This window comes from Hyla sarda, chromosome 5 (assembly GCF_029499605.1).
Source record: "Hyla sarda isolate aHylSar1 chromosome 5, aHylSar1.hap1, whole genome shotgun sequence".
Classification (NCBI taxonomy): domain Eukaryota; kingdom Metazoa; phylum Chordata; class Amphibia; order Anura; family Hylidae; genus Hyla; species Hyla sarda.
The window spans coordinates 222,766,444-222,788,153 of NC_079193.1; the positions used below are offsets into that span (position 1 = coordinate 222,766,444).

General features: G+C 42.8%; 1 protein-coding gene across 6 annotated transcripts in view; it reads left to right on the top strand.

The window, feature by feature from the left end:
* Positions 1 to 21,710, top strand: part of ADTRP (androgen dependent TFPI regulating protein) — a 151,704-nt gene that overhangs the window by 124,173 nt on the left and 5,821 nt on the right. For 3 of the 6 annotated variants that reach the window (XM_056521173.1, XM_056521175.1, XM_056521172.1), the window contains exons 2-5: positions 7,791 to 8,093; positions 8,911 to 9,045; positions 11,266 to 11,367; positions 16,510 to 16,625. In XM_056521173.1, coding sequence (XP_056377148.1) covers positions 7,941 to 8,093; positions 8,911 to 9,045; positions 11,266 to 11,367; positions 16,510 to 16,625 — 506 coding nt within the window. In that variant the 5' untranslated portion in view covers positions 7,791 to 7,940. Of the gene's footprint in view, positions 1 to 2,722; positions 2,774 to 7,790; positions 8,094 to 8,910; positions 9,046 to 11,265; positions 11,368 to 16,509; positions 16,626 to 21,710 lie in introns of those variants that run through there. The other 3 variants (XM_056521177.1, XM_056521174.1, XM_056521176.1) reach the window with 3 other exon arrangements.

Consider the following 21,710-nt stretch of genomic DNA (forward strand, 5'->3'; position numbering starts at 1 on the left):
TACACATAATCACACATTCAGCTATGCTCCATACACATGTCACACACTAATTTCTGCTACATGCACATGATCACACACTCAGCTCTGGTACATGTACACAGTGTTTACCAACCAGGGTGCCTCCATTTGCTGCAAAACTGCAACTCCCAGCATGCCAAGTTTTGCAACATTTGGAGGCATTCTGGATGGTAAAACTGATATAGAGGTAAGGGGACAGATTGTTTAGCAAAATTACATATTTTTTAAACCCAGACATTCTGTGTATAGAGTGTTGTTGGGCACACTGCTGCTCCAGCACTTCTAGCTATGTGAGCAGTGTATCGTGGGAAAATGCCACAGCTATGTGAAGTGTGAGGTAGAGAATGAGTGCACGGTAGAGCAAGGGGGGGCGTTTCTATATTTGCGCAAAATTTATCAAAGGACGTGGGAAACTTTTGTAAATTTTGAGCAGGAGTGTAAATTAGACAAGCAGTGTAAAAGGGGGGGGGGGGGGGGATCTGTGTCTACAATAGACACATAATGATAAATGTCCCCCTAATGATATACACACCCTTATGATATACACACCTTACACACACACTTATAAAAATTAAATATGACTTGTTGGGCTGTGTGTGCCAAACAACGAGCCTGCAGCTGTTGCAAAACTACAACTCCTAGCATGGCAGGACTGTCTTTGATTGTCCAGTCATGCTGGGAGTTGTAGTATTGCAACAGTTGGAGGTTCAATGTTTGGGAAACACTGCCGTAGGGTATTTTCGGTGAAGGAGGCATATGCTTTTCTTACCTCCGCCAAGGTCCACTAGTGAGGGAGAAGAGGAAGAACCCACCTTCTTCCTCTTACCCCTTCTCATTATCCAGTGATGATGAGGCCCCCTAAAAAAACGGCACCTCATCATAATGCCAGTAGACGCCCCCTATACTAGTGACCCTGTCCCCATATTAGCAACCTTGTCCCCCTTACAATTTTCTCTGTCCCCCCCCCCCCTATAGGCTTCATGGCTGCCCTTGCGCCAATCATAGAAATAAACACCACATATAGAGTGTAAAATAAAATAAAGAGTTCATGCCCTCGGTACACCTCCCCATGTGAGACCCTCTCAATATGTCTGCCACCCCTGTACAAATCCCTAATTTGGACTGCAAATTTGCATGACACTCTCTCACGCCTTAGCCCTGTTGTATTTCAAGGTAGCAGTTTAGGGCCACATATGGGGTATTTCCATACATGGGAGAAATTGTGTTACAAATTTTGGAGGGGCTTTTTCTCCTTTTACCCTTATGAAAAGGAAAATGTGGGGGCTTCACCAATGTTAGTGTGAAAAAATTAGATTTTTTTTATACTAACATGCTGATGTTGCCCCATATTTTTTCATTTAAAAGTAGAAAAAGACCACCAAAATTTGTAACACAATACCCCATTTGCAGACAAAAAGGGCTCTGAGGGTACACAACAGGGCACAGGAGTGAGAGTGCACCATGTACAATCGGTGATTTGCACTGGAATGGCTGATATTTGCATAGATTCCAATATAAACGCTAAAAAACCGCACCCACATGTGACACTATTTTGAAAACTTCACCCCTCAAGGAATGTGACAAGGGGTGCAGTGAGCATTTACACCTCACAGACTTTTTTTGAACAGTGGTCTGTGAAAATGAAACATTTTAACATTTTTCATATTCACAGCCCATTGTTCCAAAAAATCTGTCAAACATCTGTGGGGTGTAAACGTTCACTGCACCCCTTGTTAAACTACAGTCCCTGTCCTCCAATTGCCTCTGTCCTATACTGTTTCCTCACGCAGAGAAGTATCTTATGCTGTGGGCTCAGCTCCACTATACAGCAAGGATGATCACCTAGCGGACAGTCAGCAGGTACTGCTCAGCCAAGATGGGGAGGAGACATCCGCCACTTCCGCCGCTGGGCGGGCAAGTAGCGATGAGGTAAGTGGCGTGGGAGGTGGTGTTGCAAGCATTCAAGCTCCTGAAACAAACACTGTTGAGGAACTTGAGGATGACATCAGTGACGTGCAGACAAAACTCGATGATGATGAAGCCGATCGCAATTGGGAGCCGGGTGCAGAAGGGGCTTCATCATCATCATCATCAGGAGAAGAGGGTGGCAGGTTGCCCGTGAGGCAGCAGCTTAGCCAGCAAGGTGGTAGCATGGTTGGGAGTCAGCAGGGTGGCAGCAGAGGGAAGTCTGAAGCAAAACGTGGCCGGGGTAGACCACCTGCTTCGCAGCAGCCTACCTGCCTGGGACGTAGTGATTCAGGGGTTCCCAGAGTCCACGGCAGTAGCAGTCAGTCAATGGGGACTGTTGGGGGGAAAATCAGCTACTCAGCGGTATGGCAGTTTTTTGTGAAGCATCCGGAGGAGGTGAACAATGCCACATGTAAGATATGTCAGCAGAAGTTGAAGTGTGGCCAGGGTCCCAATGTTGGCACCATGGCCCTGCATTAACATATGCAGCGTCACCATAAAGCAGCCTGGGAGAACCGTGGCTCTGATGTGGTGGTCCTGCCTGATGCAGCAACCACTGCATCACCTAGTGTTCTACAACCCTATTGAGGCTCTCTGTAGCCCCAAAGTAGCCATTTTTATTAGTGATGTGCAGCAAATTATAATTCATGTTAACCTAAAATTTTTCTGTATAAGATGAGATGCATTATCCTTCATAATCAACATTATCATGCCTGGAAACAGCACTGACATTTACAGTTGACATTCACAACTGAATACCTAAGAATGGACTACGACCTAATCTTTGGTAGGCACCTGTGCTTTTTGTATTATTTCCTTTTACTTTCTTTCAGAGAGTAGGGTTTGATTCACACTTGCAGTTTATGTAGCAGTTATTGATGCAGAAGATACAAAAGAGAATAGAAGTATCAGGCTTTCCAGAAAAGTATAAGCCCTTTCTTATATTTCCCATTCCTTTTGAATCCAAAGATTTTTTTTGTCCATATAATGCACTCTTACCACAACTAGTCCTACAGTATAATCTGTTTTATTTCACTAGTCCTACAGTACAATCTGTTTTATTTTACTAGTCCTACAGTACAATCTGTTTTATTTTACTAGTCCTACAGTACAATCTGTTTTATTTTACTAGTCCTACAGTACAATCTGTTTTATTTTAACACAACTGCATTTATGTTTCAGAAATCAGACCACCAGAAAGTTATATGGCCTTTAGTTGTCTTAGGAAGTGGTTTATCCTGGGTCAACTGATTTTCTGTGAACTACAGAATGACATCCTCACCAATCACATCCCTCTTTGCATCTCCCAAATTCCTTCTTTTCCCAGCTCTATCTTTATGCTACTGCTGCTATATCGATGGGATCAGGATTTATAGTAGTCATACACCTCCCTTGAGGGTACGTTTACACAAGGAAGACACAAAAACCTCTACATTTTTATTTAATAATAGCCTATGCTTCAGTATATAGGCATCAAAAATATATTTTGAGCTTCTGGAATTATTGTCCATCCAACAGCTATTATGTTAAAAGGTTGCTCTCTGCGGCCACCTCTGTCCATGTCAAAAATTCAAAGGACCCCAGACAAGGTAAAAAAGCAAAGCATCAGTTTGTGCTGATTTCCCTATCAGGCTCCGGTCAGCACCTTGGTCATATTTTTGGAGCGGACAACGCATGACCACTGCAGCTAATCAGTGGCTTAGTGGTCACATGCCATACTCCTGGCATCACCGTATATAGTTTTCTCTCAAAAAAGGCCATTGTGCTGACCAGAGCCTGAACAGGGGATCAGTGTGGGATTAGAGCATTGAGTTTCCAATGGTTTGTTATATTATCTGTTTTGGGGCCCTTACATTTTTTTTTTTATAACCTAGATAACCCTTTTAATGGACTAGCAATATGTGCTACATTCTAAATATCATAGATATTTGATATGATAGTCTCTAACCTAAGGCTGATCAACAGTTGCATAACTACAACTCCCAACATGTCCTGACAACAGCTGAGAGAGAACCTTGCTGGAGAACCATAGAAAATATTATGCTAAACATTGATTTTTTAGCATCATTTTTTATAGCTGTATGTACTAATAAAATCTTCATGTAATATTTATTGGATGAAGCCAGTCTGCAGGTCAAAAACAGTTTTGATATCTGAAACCCTTAAGCAAAGTACTTTCTTGTATGCAAGGTCCTGCCCTCATTCATGTCACAGTTTACTACTATACAGCTTTCTATCTTTTAGGAAGATTATTTAGAGGCAGGGTTGGATTTTATGGAATAGCAGAAAGGACAATTGCCCAGAGGCCTCTACCACTCAGTTCCCTCTGGCTATTATCCTAACAACAAGAATTTTAGAAGACTGCAACAGCATAAAGGTTTTAATATGTGGCAGAATAGAAGATTTATCAGTGAGGATATCAGTCCTGCCTGCACCAAGGAATAGAATAAATAGATGGTTGGGTTCTGTCAAGGGTCCATAAGGTCCAATAAGGTCCATAAGTGAGATTGCATTAACATACCAAAACATTTTGTGTTTATTTCCATCAAAGTAATAAGTGGCCATGCATTTTTATTCTTCTTCTAAACTCATTACACAGAGTGATATAAAGATGGATTAAAGGGGTACTCCGCCCCTAGACATCTTATCCCCCTAGACATCTTATCCGTGATGTCATGAGGGGCGGAGCCATGACGTCACGCTGCTCCGGCCCCTGTATCGCCCGTCATTACGCACAGAGCGAACTCGCTCTGTGCAGTAATGATGGCGGGGTGCCGCAACGGCGATCCCCGGGGTCCCCAGCAGCGGGACCGCGGTGATCTAACATCTTATCACCTATCCTTTGGATAGGAGATAAGATGCCAGGGGCGGAGTACCCCTTTAAGAGAAGATGATAGAAAGGCAATTTATGTGTAACCTAGTTGTAATGAATAAAACAAAAAAACTGACAAATACAGATGGAAACTGATAAATTTGAGGAGAACTCAAATCAACTCAAATAAACTTCATAAAAAGAGATGAAACCAAATGCCACAATCACTGTGGAAGGTTTCACCATTCATTTTAAACTGTGTTTTTCAAAAAGAAAACAGAAGTCTGCATCAACTCTCTACATGAGAGGTAGACAATGGCCCTCATTTACTATTGCAAACCTGACAATGTATTGTCGGGTTGTGTGCCAGATTCTGTCGCAATGCGCCAGAAATTCGGTTTGCGCCAGATTTTGCACCATAATTGAAAAAACCCTGACTCACTCTCCATTTTGCTAAGAAAACCCAAAAGGGGCGTGGCCGCTGGGAAAAGGGGGTGTGGTCTCCGAAATGGGGCATGTTCCAGACATAATCACAAAAAAACTACATATTTACTAAGGTTTTCAGCTGAGGAAAACCAGACAGATCAGAGCATGTGTAAAAAAAAGCAAAGAGTAGGGAAAGTGGAAAATGTAGGGAAACCTTAGTAAATACCTTGGAAAATAAATTGTAGGGAATTAAAACCCACAAAGAAATCTACACTCCACTCTTAGTAAATAAGGGCCAATGTCTTGATCAATTGTAGACTGGGGTTAAATAGATTGGTAGAAGTACAATCAGTACTGCAGAGTATAGTTTATTTTGTAGTAGTACTGACTAAATAGAACCAAGCACTGTGCACTTACACATCCACACACTGGGGGACATTTGTTATTGCCTTTACACCACTTTAATGTTCTAAATGTCCCTGCAAATTTTGTACAATTGCCTTTTTTGCACAATTTTTTTTGCACAATTTTTGGTAGAATATCTTTCAATGTTGTTTACTGTTTGGTACACCGTACACCACTATTTGCAGTGGATCTGTATTTATTTTTGTTTTGAAAGTATTTTTTTTTTGCGCAAAGCCTACTTTTTTTTTGCGCTAACCTTCACCACCTAATGACACGTACAAAAGTGTCTATACCAGAGCACAAAGCTGAAACCAACCTCTGCAGCTCACTGGTTTCTATAATTGTGCAGAATTTAAGTCCTGTACACCATTTTGATAAACTTTGAGCAACTGTGCATACTATACACCAAGCAAATAGGTGTAAAATCTCTACTACCGCACGGCAACATGGATAAATGTCCGCCACTGAAACTATTGTAGAGATGCTTCAGACAGGGGCTTGCTCTTAGGGGGACATTTATCAATGTTGGTGTAAGGTAGTACAGTGGTCCCTCAACCTACGATGGTAATCCGTTCCAAATGGACCATCGTTTGTTGAAACCATCGTATGTTGAGGGATCCGTGCAATGTAAAGCATAGGACAATGGTCTACAAACTGCGGACCAACGGCTGTCCGGGCATGCTGGGAGTTGTAGTTTGAAGGTTCGCAGGTTGAAGACCACTAGTATTGGAGGTTATACTCACGTGTCCCCGCCACTCCGGACCGTCACCGCTCGTCACCGCTGCCCTGGATGTCGCCGTCCATCTCTGTCGCCACGTCCCCGGGGTGTCCCCGACGCTCCGGCAAGGCCTCTGCATCCCCGGCATCCTCGCTCTCCGTCGCCGCCAACACGTCACTACGCACGCCGCTCCTATTGGATGTTGGGATGGCGTGCGCAGCGACGTGATGACAACGATGGAGAGCGCCGACGATGCAAGGGATCCCGAAGAGGACGCGCCGGAGCCCCGAAGACAGGTAAGTGATCGTCAGCGGACCACACGGGGCACCGTAAACGGCTATCCGGTGGCAGCTGAAGCAGTCAGCGCTGCCGGATAGCTGTTTATGCGATGGCCCCGACATACAAAAGCATTGTATGTTGATGCTGCCTTCAACATGCAATGGCCTCTGAGAAGCCATCGTATGTTGAAATGATCGTATGTCGGGGCCATTGTAGGTCGGGGGGTCCCTGTAAAGATTTTAACCTTGTTTGCTTGGTGTATAGTATGCACAGTTGCTAAAAATTTACCAAAAAGGTCTACAGGACTTGATACATTTTGTGGAATTATAGAAACCAATGAACTGCAGAGATTGGTTTAATCTTTGTGCCCTGGCATATGACACATTTGTACATGTCCTATTAGGTGGTGAAGGTTTGCGCAAAAACAGTAAGCTTTGCGCAAAAAACCAAACACTTCTAAATTTAATTTGCACAAATAGTAAATGCAGCTCTAATGCATAAAGTGGTGTACAGAGCACCAAACAGTAGACAACATTGATAGATGTTCTACTGAAAATTCCACAAAAAATGCAATTGCGCAAAATTTGCATGGACATTTAGAACATTGAAGTGGTGTAAAGCCATTGATAAATGTCCCCCTTAGACTCTATGTTCAGTGTTGATTTAAGTCTCAGCAAAACGGCAGACCTCTCTACAGGCCTTTTGCTGCTAATCTGCCTATAGTCCAGCAAGAGAGAGGACTAGTCTCTCACGTAAAGGGATTAGGGGATTTGCAGTCACTATAGTTATGAATGTTGGAGTGGGGAGTAGTGAGGAATCTTGGGTGGTTCTGTAAAAGGGGGTAATCTGGAGCTACTATAAATGGGGCACTGGGGATATTGTTAACTTTTGTGGTAGCATTAAATATAGGATGACACTGAGGCTGATACTGAAATTGTAAAATGAAGGAACTGCTTTATATAAAATCTTATGTAACAAAATGAGAAATCTCACTGTGAGAAATTGTAAGAATGATCCTTGTTCCTTTTCATGTAACAGGATCTAATAACACAAAGATCTCATTTGTTTTCAGTCTAATTACATAACTTTAATCTTCTCTGATCTTGCGTGAAGCTTTAAAATCCTCAGCCTGAAGAAAACTTTCCTTTTCTTACTTTTGCCCAGCACAGGCGAAGAATTTTGTTCCAAAGTTAATTTCTTTTTCAGAACAAAGCTCGGTACCCCTCGGTGGTTTCCATGAGACAAATACAGCAAGAGGAGCTGAAGGGATAGGCCTAGAAGACTCACTAGGCCTCTTTATTAGATTGCTGGATCATGGCCACGGCTGCTCTCCTTCTATACCACTGCTCTGTCTTCCTCTGGTACTTTTTCCTCACATACTCTCTTTTAACAGTCAGTGCAACAGAACAACCAGCTGGAGTTTTCTTGTATGGCGGGCAGTGGAAATACTTAACGGTGCTTAATGTGGTAAGTTTTCTGTTTTACTACATTTATTTTCAGCATATATGTACGATTTATCTCCATTATCTGTATTTTTTGGAGGGAGGAAAAAGCCAATGCAGTTTTCATTGCAGTTTTCTGAGCCAAAACCAGAAGTAAAATCAACGAGAAATATTTCCCATTCTTTTTAAATCCTTGCCTTCCTACCGCAAAAAAAAACCCAGCGAAAACTGCAGAGGTGCTTTTCTTACAAAAAAAAAAAAAACAACAACACACACTGTGTGAAACCACCCGGAGGGTTTGTTCACACATGCATAATCTGCTGTGGATCTTGAAAATCCACACTTAATAAAATAAACAATAGTATTACTGACAGCCGCCATTAAAAATGCATGTGAAATATTGCAGCTTCGGTAAAGATAGGCCATGAATGTTAAATCTTGGAAAACCCCTTGAAATGCTTGTAAAGCAGTATATCTTCATTCTTATTGAAAATTGCACTGGTGAGGTACGAAAATGCACTCTCATAACCATTATTGGGTTCTGTGGTTATAATATTAATAATATAATATTCTGAAGGATCTGAAGGATATTAAAAGGGACTGAAACATTGGGAGCCCATTGGATTGGTTGGGCTCCAATCTCTGGGACCCCTACAAAAAGCACACTATATCAACATAGGATGTATGGTGCTGTAACTCAGTCCCACTCATTTGTGAGTCTAAATTTGTCTACATGAATGTATGTAAATGTTTTGCGAACAATATCAACTAGATACAATGTCATAAAATATCCTTAATGGTTTATGAAGTATCATATTTGTAAAATATTAATGTTCTTGTAGGTTTTGCAAACTTTCTTCTATGCTGTCACTTTTCTGACGGATCTGCTCCTTCCAATACGAGGAATTAAGTTAGTGAAGTGTATTATCTACTGCAGAGACCTTCTGTTCTCCGTTCTGGCTTTTCCAGCAGCAACTGTAAGTTTCAATCATAAAATGTAAAGTGAGCCCCTCATGGGATTAACAACTGTGTCAATGTAGCTACCAGTGCTTATATATTGGTATCCTGATTTGTTAATGATAACCTCTTGTTGAAGTATGGATTACTGGATGTTGAAGTTGACTCTTGTTGAAGGATGGATTACTGCGTGAGTTTTCCAGGGGCATATAAATGCAAGCATACATGCACCAGGCTACTGCAATATTACAAAAACAGCAGACATATTTGGTATTGTTCCGGAAAATGTTATTATTCTATTATTATACGTTTCCCATTTCTAAAAATTAAAAATAAAATAAAAATAAACATATTTTGATCGCTGCGTGCAAAATTGTCCAAATTGTTAAAATATAACCATAATCTGCATGGTAAACTGAATAAATGTAAAACAATACCAAATAGCAAACTACAAATCACAGTGCAAAAAATATTAGCCCTCATACAGCCCCATCATATATGGAAAAATAAAAAGCTTTTGGGATCAGAATAAGGCAATTTTAAGACTACTTATTTTGTTCCAAAGTTTTTTTTTTTTTTTTTTTTTTAAAGTGGTACCATAATAGAGAAGCATGTAAACTGATGTATAATTTTAATAGCATTGGCCCACTGAATAAAGACAACATGGCAGTTCTACTGTGCAATAAACTGCACTTTATAAAAACTAAACTGCTAAATAGTTTTTTCCCCCCCAATTTTCTTCAATTTATGTTAAAATGAAAGGTGTGATTTCAAAGTACAATTGGTCCCACAAATAATATTGGCTCTGTGGATGGAAAAATAAAAGAGTTTTGTTTCTTAAAAGGTGTGGAGAAAAAAAAAAAAGAAAACGCAAAGATGAAAATTAGCTGTGTCCTTAAAGGAGTACTCTGCCCCTAGACATGTTATGCCCTATCCAAGGATAGGGGATAAGATGTCTGATCGCAGGGATCTCGCTGCTGGGGACCCCCGCGATCTCTCCTGCAGCCCCCCCCCCCCGAGTCATCAGCTCTCCAGAGCTACATTTGCTCCGTGGCTGTTGACTCACAATACAGGGACCGGAGGATCCCTTGCATTAAGGGGGTGGGACATGACATCATGAGTGGGTGGATCCATGATGTCCCACCCACCCCCTTAATGCAAGTCTATGGGAGGGGGCATACCTGTTGCGGAGCCATGACATCCCGAACCACTGGCCCCTGTCATCAGCCAAGGAGAAAAACTTAGGGGGCTGCAGGAGAGATCGCGGGGGTCTCCAGCAGTGGGACCCCTGCGATCAGACATCTTATCCCCTATCCTTGGATAGGGGGATAAGATGTTTAGGGGCGGAGTACCCCTTTAAATGGGCACTGCTTCACTGATGATACCTTTTGTAATATGGTTGTTTGAATAAAATGTTATATTTAATAAAGCAAACAGCTCCTGAAAAGCCCACTACTAGGGGTCCCCATACCTACTGGGAAACTAATCAGTCCGGCGGCAGCATCAGGCTTGTCCATAAGTCATGGGCAAGAGATGACTCAGGGACAAGGCTACATAAGCAGACAGACCAATCACCTCCCACCACTAGGAAGGGACATGCCCCCCTTCCCCTGAGAGGATTTTAACACTATGAGCTAATGGAAAGAGGTATTTTTCAGGATTTGCTATTGGTAACATATTATTTTTGTGCGATCTGACAGGTATCCTTTAAGGCCAAAATGGGCTGTGTCCTTAAGGAACACTATTATCCTAATGCTTAGTCAGTAACATAAAATAATTAAACTAAGCCTTCAATGCTCATATTCTATAACAAGCTGTTATCCACTAGGACTCACAATGCCCTAATAATAGCAGCTGGTACCTGGACTTGCCACTGCTTAAAAGGCCATCTCAATGTGCCGGTTGCAATATGGAGATGCCCGCAGCAGCCGCAGCCTTACAGTGGAATAAATATTCATTTTTCTTTTAGCACTTCAGACAACAATAAATGTTAACAATCTAATGTTCCACCTGTGTTATTAATAATTTCAAGATATTGTTATGAACATATATTCTGATGACCTCTGGTCAGTACAGTTACGCTATGTAAGATTAACTGACCCTTCTCTGACCATAAAGCACACACCTTGCTGCGCTCTACAGATGTTGCACAACTACAACTCTCAGCAGCCTCTGTCTGTGTCTTGCTAAATAAAAGTCTAAAGTGTTCTAAACTTATTCAATATTATCTTATGTTACAGTTTGTGTTTCTGTCCTTCTGGGCTTTATACTCCTACGACAGGCAACTGGTTTACCCCGAGGGTCTGGATAAAATAATTCCACAATGGCTTAACCATGCCGTGGTAAGAGAAAGTCAATATATTTTAACATTTTCAAACTGTGGTTCATAAGGAAGACTAACATAGCCATTATTTCTAATGTTGGGTCCTAGAGGTACACTACTTTTCTCTTCACCCTATTGTACTAATGTAAATGTATTTTTGCATAGAATCTGTACTGACTCCTTAGTAGCTTATGGTGTTATCCAGGATTAGAAAAAAGTATACTTTTCTTTCCAAGAAACAGTTCCACTCTTACCAGGCACATTCCCTGTGTTTAACCCTTTACAAACCCTTTTATTAGTTTTCAGCTTATCTGATAAAAAAAAAGTCCAGATACACTCCAATCTAATATGCATATATATATATATATAGAGAGAGAGAGAGAGAGAGAGAGAGAGAGAGAGAGAGAGAGAGAGAGAGAGAGAGAGAGAGAGAGGGGGGAGAGGGGGAGAGGGGGAGAGGGGGGAGAGGGGGAGAGAGGGGGGAGAGAGGGGGAGAGAGAGGGGGGAGAGAGAGGGAGGGAGAGAGGGAGGGGGGAGGGGGAGGGGGAGAGGGGAGGGGGAGGGGGAGGGGGGAGGGGGAGGGGGGAGAGGGAGAGAGAGAGTCAGAGATGGTAGCACTCCTCAGTCAATGGTGCACGGGTGCCCTTCTTCTGTCTGTCCTGGTGAGGGACCCCAAAAAATACTTGAAAAAATGTCGGTGGCACTCCAAAATGGTGAAGAAATTATGTGTTTATTCACTTCCACATAGAGCTACGTTTCGGCAACCTCAAGCTGCCATTCTCCTGAGAATGGCAGCGTGAGGTTGCCGAAACGTAGCTCTATGTGGGAGTGAATAAACACATAATTTCTTCACCATTTTGAAGTGCCACCGACTTTTCTTCAAGTATATATATATATATATATATATATATATATGCCCTAAGCATAATGAGTTTGAATTAACAGTTTCTGAAGATGGGACAGATCTTACCTATATTTATATCTATACGTGTCCAAATAATTCTCATTACATTTCCTGCATATTAGGGTTTACTGTTCCCACTTTTCTTGTTTAACCATTAACCTTCTGAACAAGGCAGGAAAGCTTATGTGGGCATATTTCCAAAGAACATGAAATGGATGTACAGCTTAAAATTCATTTGGTGCTATTTGACCTGCGGAGGTGCTGCCATCAGTCATAGAGCCACGAGCTCCCTGCTGCTGCCATAGCTCTGTGTGTCTGCTCATATCTGCGGATTTCCCGCCAGCATTCAGGAGCGAACACGCAGAGCTACAGCATCAGCAACAGGGAGCTTGCTCTGCAATGGCTCTGTGACTGCCGGCAGCGCATTTGCAATGCCCAATACACTGCGGATGCACTCCTGTGTGACCCTACCCTAAGGGTGAACTGATTTTTTTACTTTCGCTTTAGACGCGGTGTTCAACTTTAAAAAGCCGCGTCTAAAGGGTTAATAGCGTGCGGCACCGCGATCAGTGCTGCGCGCTATTAGCCACAGGTCCCGCTCGTTGTTAGAGGCGGGGTCCAACGTTATAGATCGGGAGCGGACTCATGTTGGACCGGTATGTCATGGGTCCTTAAGAGGTTAAAAGGGTACTCCGGTTGAAAACTTTTTTTTTTTTTAAATCAACAGATTCATAAATTATTTCTATTAAAAATTCTTAATCCTTCCAGTACTTATTAGCGGCTGTATACTGATAACTTCTTTTATTTTTTGATTTCTTTTCTGTCTGACCACAGTGCTCTCTGCTGACACCGCTGTCCATGTCAGGAACTGTCCAGAGCAGGATAACATCCCCATAGCAAACATATGCTGCTATGGACAGTCCCTAAAATGGACAGAGGTGTCAGCAGAGAGCACTGTGGTCAGACAGAAAAGAAATAAAAAAATAAAATAATTTTTTCTGTAGTATACAGATGCTAATAAGTACTGGAAGGATTAGGATTTTTTTAATAGAAGACATTTACATATCTGTTTAACTTTCTGGCACCAGTTAATTTAAAAAAAATAAAGTTTTCCAATAAAGTATCCCTTTAAAGGAATTCTGTAATTAGTGTCACCTGCATTAACCTTCAGTTTCGTGCTGTGGTTCTCCCACAATCTTCCACCTTATCTTTCCTTCTGGGGCCGAGTTGGAGCATGGGCGGAAGTAAGTTACATCCCTGCTGCTGTTTGCTAGCAGGGACCCAGCAGAAAAGCAGCAGCGGTGACGTCACTAAGCTACGCCCATGCACCAAGTCTGCCCCCGGAATGGAAGATATGGCGGTAAACAGGACCAGGTAAGTATTGTTGTCATCATTCTATTGGAGACTGCAGTGTCCGCACGGTCCTAGCACCGACTAATTGAGTCAGTGCTGGCCGCATTCGGAATCTCCGGGCAGAAATTTTCTGCCCGGAGATTCCACAGTGTGAACCTAGCCTTAACCTCTTAAGGACCCAGGGCGTATGGATACGCCCTCACACCCTGGGCCTTAAGGACCCAGGGCGTATCCATACGCCCTGGCGTTTTCCGGTCTCCGCCGCTCGCCGGGCGGAGATCAGAACGGCATGCCTACTGATATCGTTCAGTAGGCATGCCGTGCAAATGCCTAGGGGGGTCCCGGGACCCCCGCATGTCGGCGTTCGGCACAGATCGCGAACGAATTCACGTCCGTGATCTGCGACGATTCCGGTTATTCGGGTCACTTGTGACCCGATGACCCGGAAAAGGAAGGTGATCAGCGGTGTAGGATACACCGCCAAGCACCTCCTGTTGCTGGGGAGCGGTGACAATACTGTCACCGCCCCAGCAACGCTGCTATTGGCCGGCGATCGTCGGCCAATAGCAGTGCAGCAGAGGAGGGGTTAACGGTCCCCTCACGCAGCTTTGCCCGCTCGCTGAGTTCAGTCAGCGGGCAGAGCTGTGTGAAGAGGACCGGGATCCCCCCCTCGGAGTGCCAGAGCCCCCCCAGAAAGAAGAGGAGCCCCTAGATCAGGGTCAGCTTGTTGCAGGGAAAGGTAGGGTAAAACAGTACAACAAAAGAGAAAGTAAAAGCAAAAAAAAAAAAAAAAGTTACCCCTCCTGACCCCCCTAATAGGTCCCCAAGGGTCAGCCGTCACCTGATCTGTGTGACCCCGGGCCCTATTAGGGGTTCAGGGCACTGCTTGTGCCACCACTTTTTTTTTTTTTGGCCGCAGCTTTTTTTTTTCTATTACAGTTACACCAAGCACTACATACTTCCCTGCCCCAACCCCCTCCCCCCCCGCACACACACCCTCCCCACCCCGCCACCGTCCCACCCCCGCCACCGTAGAAAAAAGTCACTATCATCAGGGACTTTTTATGTTGCCTCAAATGTGCAGCGCTCTCTCTCCACCTGAGCGGGTGCGTATTTGAGGCAACAGGTTAGGGACGGCCACACACATCACATTCCCAGAATGATGATTCAGAGCGTAGGGTTTGGGGCGGGCATATTTTTTTTTGTTTTGGCTATGCTCTGCGTCATCATTCTGGGAACATATCCTGTTTTATTATTTTATTATTTATAGTTTTCTGGCCCACTGTACCCCATATTACGGGCCTCTGTACCCCACCTGTCTACCCCAGTTACGGCCTGTTGTCCCCCATAGTGTTCCCCTATTTTAGGGCTCAGTGCTCCCCGCCCATTAACGCTCCTTGAGGGGGGGGGGTCCCACATCCTGGCTGCTATAATAAGCTCAAGGCCCCTGACTGACCTCCCACTCCAAGACCTGCTGTGCACCCACGGAGCGAAAATCATCAGAAATTAAGGTATGTCCTTACTCCAAAAAAATGTATTTACAAATTTTGGGTGGTCTTTTCTGCTGTTAACCCTTGTAAAAATGTAAAATTTTGGAAAAAACCCACATTTTAGTGGCAAAAAAAAGAACATGCGAGTGTAAAAAATTAAGATTGTGAATTTTCTCCTTCACTTTGCTGCTATTCCTGTGAAACACTTAAAGGGTTAAAATGCTGACTGAATGTCATTTTGAATACTTTGGGGGGTGTAGTTTTTATAATGGGGTCATTTGTGGGGTATTTCTAAGATGAAGACCCTTCAAATCCACTTCAAACCTGAACTGGTCCCTGAAAAATAGTGAGTTTGAAAATTTTGTGAAAAATTGTAAAATTGCTGCTGAACTTTGAAGCCCTCTGGTGTCTTCCAAAAATAAAAACTCATCAATTTTATGATGCAAACATAAAGTAGACATATTGTATATGTGAATAAAAAATTTTTTTATTGGGAATATCCATTTTCCTTACAAGCAGAGAGCTTCAAAGTTAGAAAAATGCAAAATTTTCAAATTTTTCATCAAATTTTGGGATTTTTCACCATGAAAGGGTGCAAGTTACCACAAAATTTTACCACTATGTTAAAGTAGAATATGTCACGAAAAAACATTCTCGGAATCAGAATGATAACTAAAAGCATTCCAGAGTTATTAATGTTTAAAGTGACAGTGGTCAGATGTGCAAAAAATGGCCGGGTCCTAAGGTGTAAAATGGCTGGGTCCTTGAGAGGTTAAAGTTTACAATGAAACAACACCAGATTTTTCATTATGTGTACCCAACTTTCATTTTTTTAATGCATTTAATAGGGTGAAAGGATGACTTTTAGAGATGAGCGAACTTACAGTAAATTACAGTAAACCTCTCTGCTCGGCAGTTGATGACTTATCCTGCATAAATTAGTTCAGCCTTCAGGTGCTCAGGTGGGCTGGAAAAGGTGGATACAGTCCTAGGAAAGAGTCTCCTAGGACTGTATCCACCTTTTCCAGCCCACGGGAGCACCTGAAAGCTGAACTAATTTATGCAGGATAAGTCATCAACTGCTGAGCCGAGAAGTTTGTGGCGAATCGAATTTACTGTAAGTTTGCTCATCTCTAATGACTTTGCATACTGACAGAATCAGAGCATTTTTATTTATTTCCCCAATGTTTACCTGGGGAACCTTGGCTCTGGGCATTCATGTAGCTGTTTCTTTTGACATAGTTCACCTATCTAAAATATGTTTTAGAGCAAGTAGACCCCTTCATGGCAAAGGTTTCCTGTACTATATTTTTTAAATTTGTTTTAAGCCAACGTTTTACTGTATATAATGAAATAGGGAACAATGTTTCAGCTCATCTGAGGCTACCTAAATGTGAGCTTGTTTGTTTTTCAGCACACAGCTGTGTTTCCTATTGCTGTCTTAGAAATGGTAACATCTCCACATCGCTATCCTCCAAAGAGAAAGGGACTCACCCTCTTGGGGATTTGTTCAATATCATATCTAAGCTGGTAAGTAAACAGGAATGCCTTGTGAGAATAACAAAATGAGGTTGTGAGATATAATATAGTGTTTTGTGTTTTTAAAGGGTACCTCTCATCAAATAAACTTTTGATATATTTTAGATTAATGAATGTTGAATAACTTTCCAATAGCATGTTAATGAAAAATATGCTTCTTTCTATTGTATTTTTCCCGATCAGTCCTGTCAGCAAGCATTTCTGACTCATGTTGGAGTCCTAAACACTCAGAGCTGCCAGCCTGCTTTGTTCACAGCCAAACAGGCTGTGAACAAAGCAGGCTGGCAGCTCTGAGTGTTCTCCTTTGTGAACAAAGCAGACTGGCAGCTCGTAGTGTTTAGGACTCCAGCATGAGTCTGTAATGCTTGCTGACAGGACTGGTAGGGAGACCCCCAGTGGTCATTTCTTCAAAGTGGAAAATTAAATAGAAAGAAGCATATTTTTTTAATAACATGCAATTGTAAAGTTATTCTGCATACATTAATCTATAATATATCAAAAGTTTTTTTGATGAGAGGTACCCTTTAAATCTAATTCTTCTCTTAGTGAGCTATGGCATACAGACAAACATGCTGTACAGAGTTGCTAGGTTTTCTATGTCAAGCACCTGTTGTAGAATCAAACCACACATTTACACCACATGCTTACATACGTTATGGTGTAAATGCAGCTTTATATATTACAAATGACAACACTGAGCTTATTGAAAGCTATGTGATCTATACAGACGCTAATCCTTAACAACTGTGAAAAGGTCAACATGTAAAGTTGCACCATAAAGAATATTAAAGGGATACTCCGGTGGAAAACTTTTTTTTTTTTTTTAAATCAACTGGTGCCAGAAAGCTAAACAGATTTGTAAATTACTTCTATTTAAAAATCTTAATCCTTCCTGTACTTAATAGCTGCTGAATACTACAGCGGAAATTCTTTTCTTTTTGAAACACAGAGCTGTCTGCTGACATCATGAGCACAGTGCTCTCTGCTGACATCTCTGTCCATTTTAGGAACTGTCCAGAACAGCATATGTTTGCTATGGGGATTTCCTTTTACTCTGGACAGTTCCTAAAATGGACAGAGATGTCAGCAGAGAACACTGTGCTCATGATGTCAGCAGACAGCTCTGTGTTTCAAACGGAAAAGAATTTCCACTGTAGTATTCAGCAGCTAATAAGTACAGGAAGGATTAAGATTTTTTAATAGAAGTAATTTACAAATCTGTTTAACTTTCTGGCACCAGTTGATTTAAAAAAAAAAAAAGTTTTTCACCGGAATACCTCTTTAACCCCTTAACCCCTTAAGGACCGGGGGTTTTTCCGTTTTTGCATTTTCGTTTTTTGCTCTTTGCCTTTAAAAAATCATAACTCTTTAAATTTTGCACCTAAAAATCCATATGATGGCTTATTTTTTGCACCACCAATTCTACTTTGTAATGACGTCAGTCATTGTGCCCAAAAATCTACGGTGAAACGGAAAAAAAAATCATTGTGAGACAAAATTGAAAGAAAAAACGCCATTTTGTAACTTTTGGGGGCTTCCGTTTCTACGTAGTACATTTTTCGGTAAAAATGACACCTTATCTTTATTCTGTAGGTCCATACGATTAAAATGATACCCTACTTATACAGGTTTGAATTTGTTGCACTTCTGGAAAAAATCATAACTTCATGCAGAAAAATGTATACATTTAAAATGGTCATCTTCTGACCCCTATAACTTTTTTATTTTTCCGTGTATGGGGCGGTATAAGGGCTCATTTTTTGCGCCGTGATCTGAAGTTTTTAACGGTACCATTTTTGCATTGATAGGACTTATTGATCTATTTTGGACTTTTGAATTTTTTTGCGTGCACGCCATTGACCGTGCGGTTTAATTAACGATATAATTAACGATATATTTTTATAATTCGGACATTTCCGCATGCGGCGATACCACATATGTTTATTTTTATCTTTATTTACACTGTGTTTTTTTTTATGGGAAAAGGGGGGTGATTCAAACTTTTAATAGGGAAGGGGTTAAATGATGTTTGTTCACTTTTTTTTCCACTTTTTTTTTGCAGTGTTATAGGTCCCATAGGGACCTATAACACTGCACACACTGATCTTTTACATTGATCACTGGATTCTCATAAGAAACCAGTGATCGATGATTCTGCCGCATGACTGCTCATGCCTGGATCTCAGGCACTGAGCAGTCATTCGGCGATCGGACAGCGAGGAGGCAGGTAGGGGCCCTCCCGCTGTCCTGTCAGCTGTTCGGGATGCCGCGATTTCACCGCGGCTATCCCGAACAGCCCGTTGAGCTAGCCGGCATGCTTTCGGTTTCACTTTAGACGCGGCGTTCAACTTTGAACGCCGCGTCTAAAGGGTTAATAGCGCGCGGCACAGCGATCAATGCCGCGCGCTATTAGCCACGGGTCCCGGCCGTTGTTAGAGGCCGGGCCCGACCCGCTATGACGCGGGGCCACGCCAGGCAGGAGCAGTCAAGCGCCGATAATGCTGATCACAGGCGTGTTAATACACGCCAGTGATCAGCATAGGAGATCAGTGTGTGCAGTGTTATAGGTCCCTATGGGACCTATAACACTGCAAAAAAAAAAAAAAAAAAGTGTTAATAAAGGTCATTTAACCCCTTCCCTAATAAAAGTTTGAATCACCCCCCTTTTCCCATAAAAAAAATAAAACAGTGTAAAAAAAATAAAAAATAAACATATGTGGTATCGCCGCGTGCGTAAATGTCCGAACTATAAAAATATATCATTAATTAAGCCGTACGGTCAATGGCGTATGCGCAAAAAAATTTCAAATTCCAAAAAAGCGTATTTTGGTCACTTTTTATACCATTAAAAAATGAATAAAAAGTGATCAAAAAGTCCGATCAAAACAAAAATCATACCGATAAAAACTTCAGATCACGGCGCAAAAAATGAGTCCTCATACCGCCCCGTACGTGGAAAAATAAAAAAGTTATAGGGGTCAGAAGATGACATTTTTAAACGTATACATTTTCCTGCATGTAGTTATGATTTTTTCCAGAAGTATGACAAAATCAAACCTATATAAGTAGGGTATCATTTTAACCGTATGGACCTACAGAATAATAATAAGGTGTAATTTTTACCGAAATATGCACTGCGTAGAAACGGAAGCCCCCAAAAGTTACAAAATGGCGTTTTTTTTTCGATTTTGTCGCACAATTATTTTTTTTTCCGTTTTGCCGTGCATTTTTGGGTAAAATGACTAATGTCACTGCAAAGTAGAATCGGCGACGCAAAAAATAAGCCATAATATGGATTTTTAGGTGGAAAATTGAAAGGGTTATGATTTTTATAAGGTAAGGAGGAAAAAACGAAAGTGCAAAAACGGAAAAACCCTGAGTCCTTAAGGGGTTAACCTCTTAAGGACATAGGACGTTCTCTAACGTCCCCATTACCTGGTCTTTAATGCCCAAGGACGTTAGAGAACGTCCTGTTGTATTTCCGATCTCTGCCGCGCACCGGGCAGAGATCGGAACCGGATGCCTGCTGAAATCCTTCAGCAGGCATCCAGGGCAAACTCCGAGGGGGGCCATGTAGGCCCCCCATGTCGACGATCGCCGCAAATCGCAAGGGAAATCGCCCTTGCGATCTGCGGCGATACCGGGCTGATTGGGTCTCTGAGACCCGACTGCCCGGTAATTTCGCATGATCCCGGCTGTCACAGACAGCCAGGACCATGCTAAAGACTAGGAGCGAGGTGGCAAGCCTGCCACCTCCTCCGATCCCCTGCGATCCGTCAGTTAACTAACCGACCAATCACAGGGGGGGGCGGTTACTTCCTCCCGTCCTGCCCGGCCCCTTGAAGTCCGGAGAGGACGGGAGGAAGACCGGAGGACGCGGCGGGGGACGGGGGAGTGCTGGGGACTGGCCCCGGTACTTACCTCGTCCCTGAAGACCCGGATCCCGGGGACGGAAACGGCGGCAGCGGCGACAGGTGAGTAGATCTTCAGCCGCGGTCGGGCCCTTTACAGCAATGCACGTCGCCGTAAAGCGACATGCATTGCTGTAATGGGACCCTGTAAACTACAACTCCCAGCATTCCCAGACAGCCCTTGGCGTCTGGGCATGCTGGGAGTTGCAGTTTTGCAACATCTGGAGGTCCACAGTTTGGAGACCACTGTGCCCTTCCAGATGTTGCAAAACTACACATCCTCCGCATGCCCTTACTGTCCAGGCATGCTGGGAGTTGTAGTTCTGTAACATCTGGCCCTTCAGATGTTGCAGAACTACAACTCGCAGCATGCCTGGACAGCTTTGGCATACTGGGATTTGTAGTATTGCAACATCTGGAAGGGCACAGATTGGGAACCACTGTATTAGTGGTCTGCAAACTGTAGTCCTCCAGATGTTGCAAAACTACAACTCCAAGCATGCTGGGAGTTGTAGTTCGGCAACATCTGGCTCTAAAGATGTTGCCGAACTACTACTCCCAGCATGCCTGAGAATGCTGGGAGTTGTGATTTTGCAACAACTGGAGGCACACTGGTTGGGAAACATTGTCTGTTTCCTAACTCAGTGTTTCCCAACCCGTGTGCCTCCAGCTGTTGCAAAACTATAACTACCAGCATGCACTGATAAACTGTGCATGCTGGGAGTTGTAGTTTTGCAAGAGCTGAAGGTCCCCCCCTGTGAATGTACAGGGTACATTCACATGGGCAGGGGGCTTACAGTGAGTATCAGGCTGCAAGTTTGCGATGCAGCAAATTTTGCGCGGCAGCTCAAACTCGCAGCGGGAAACTCGCTGTAATCCCCCGCCCGTGTGACTGTACCCTAAAAACACTACACTACACTACACTAACACAAAATAAAATAAAAAGTAAAAAACACTACATATACGCATACCCCTACACAGCCCCCCTCCCCAATAAAAATGAAAAACGTCTGGTACGCCACTGTTTCCAAAATGGAGCCTCCAGCTGTTGCAAAACAACAACTCCCAGTATTGCCGGACAGCTGTTGACTGTCCAAGCATGCTGGGAGTTTTGCAACAGCTGGAGGCACCCTGTTTGGGAATCACTGGCGTAGAATACCCCTAT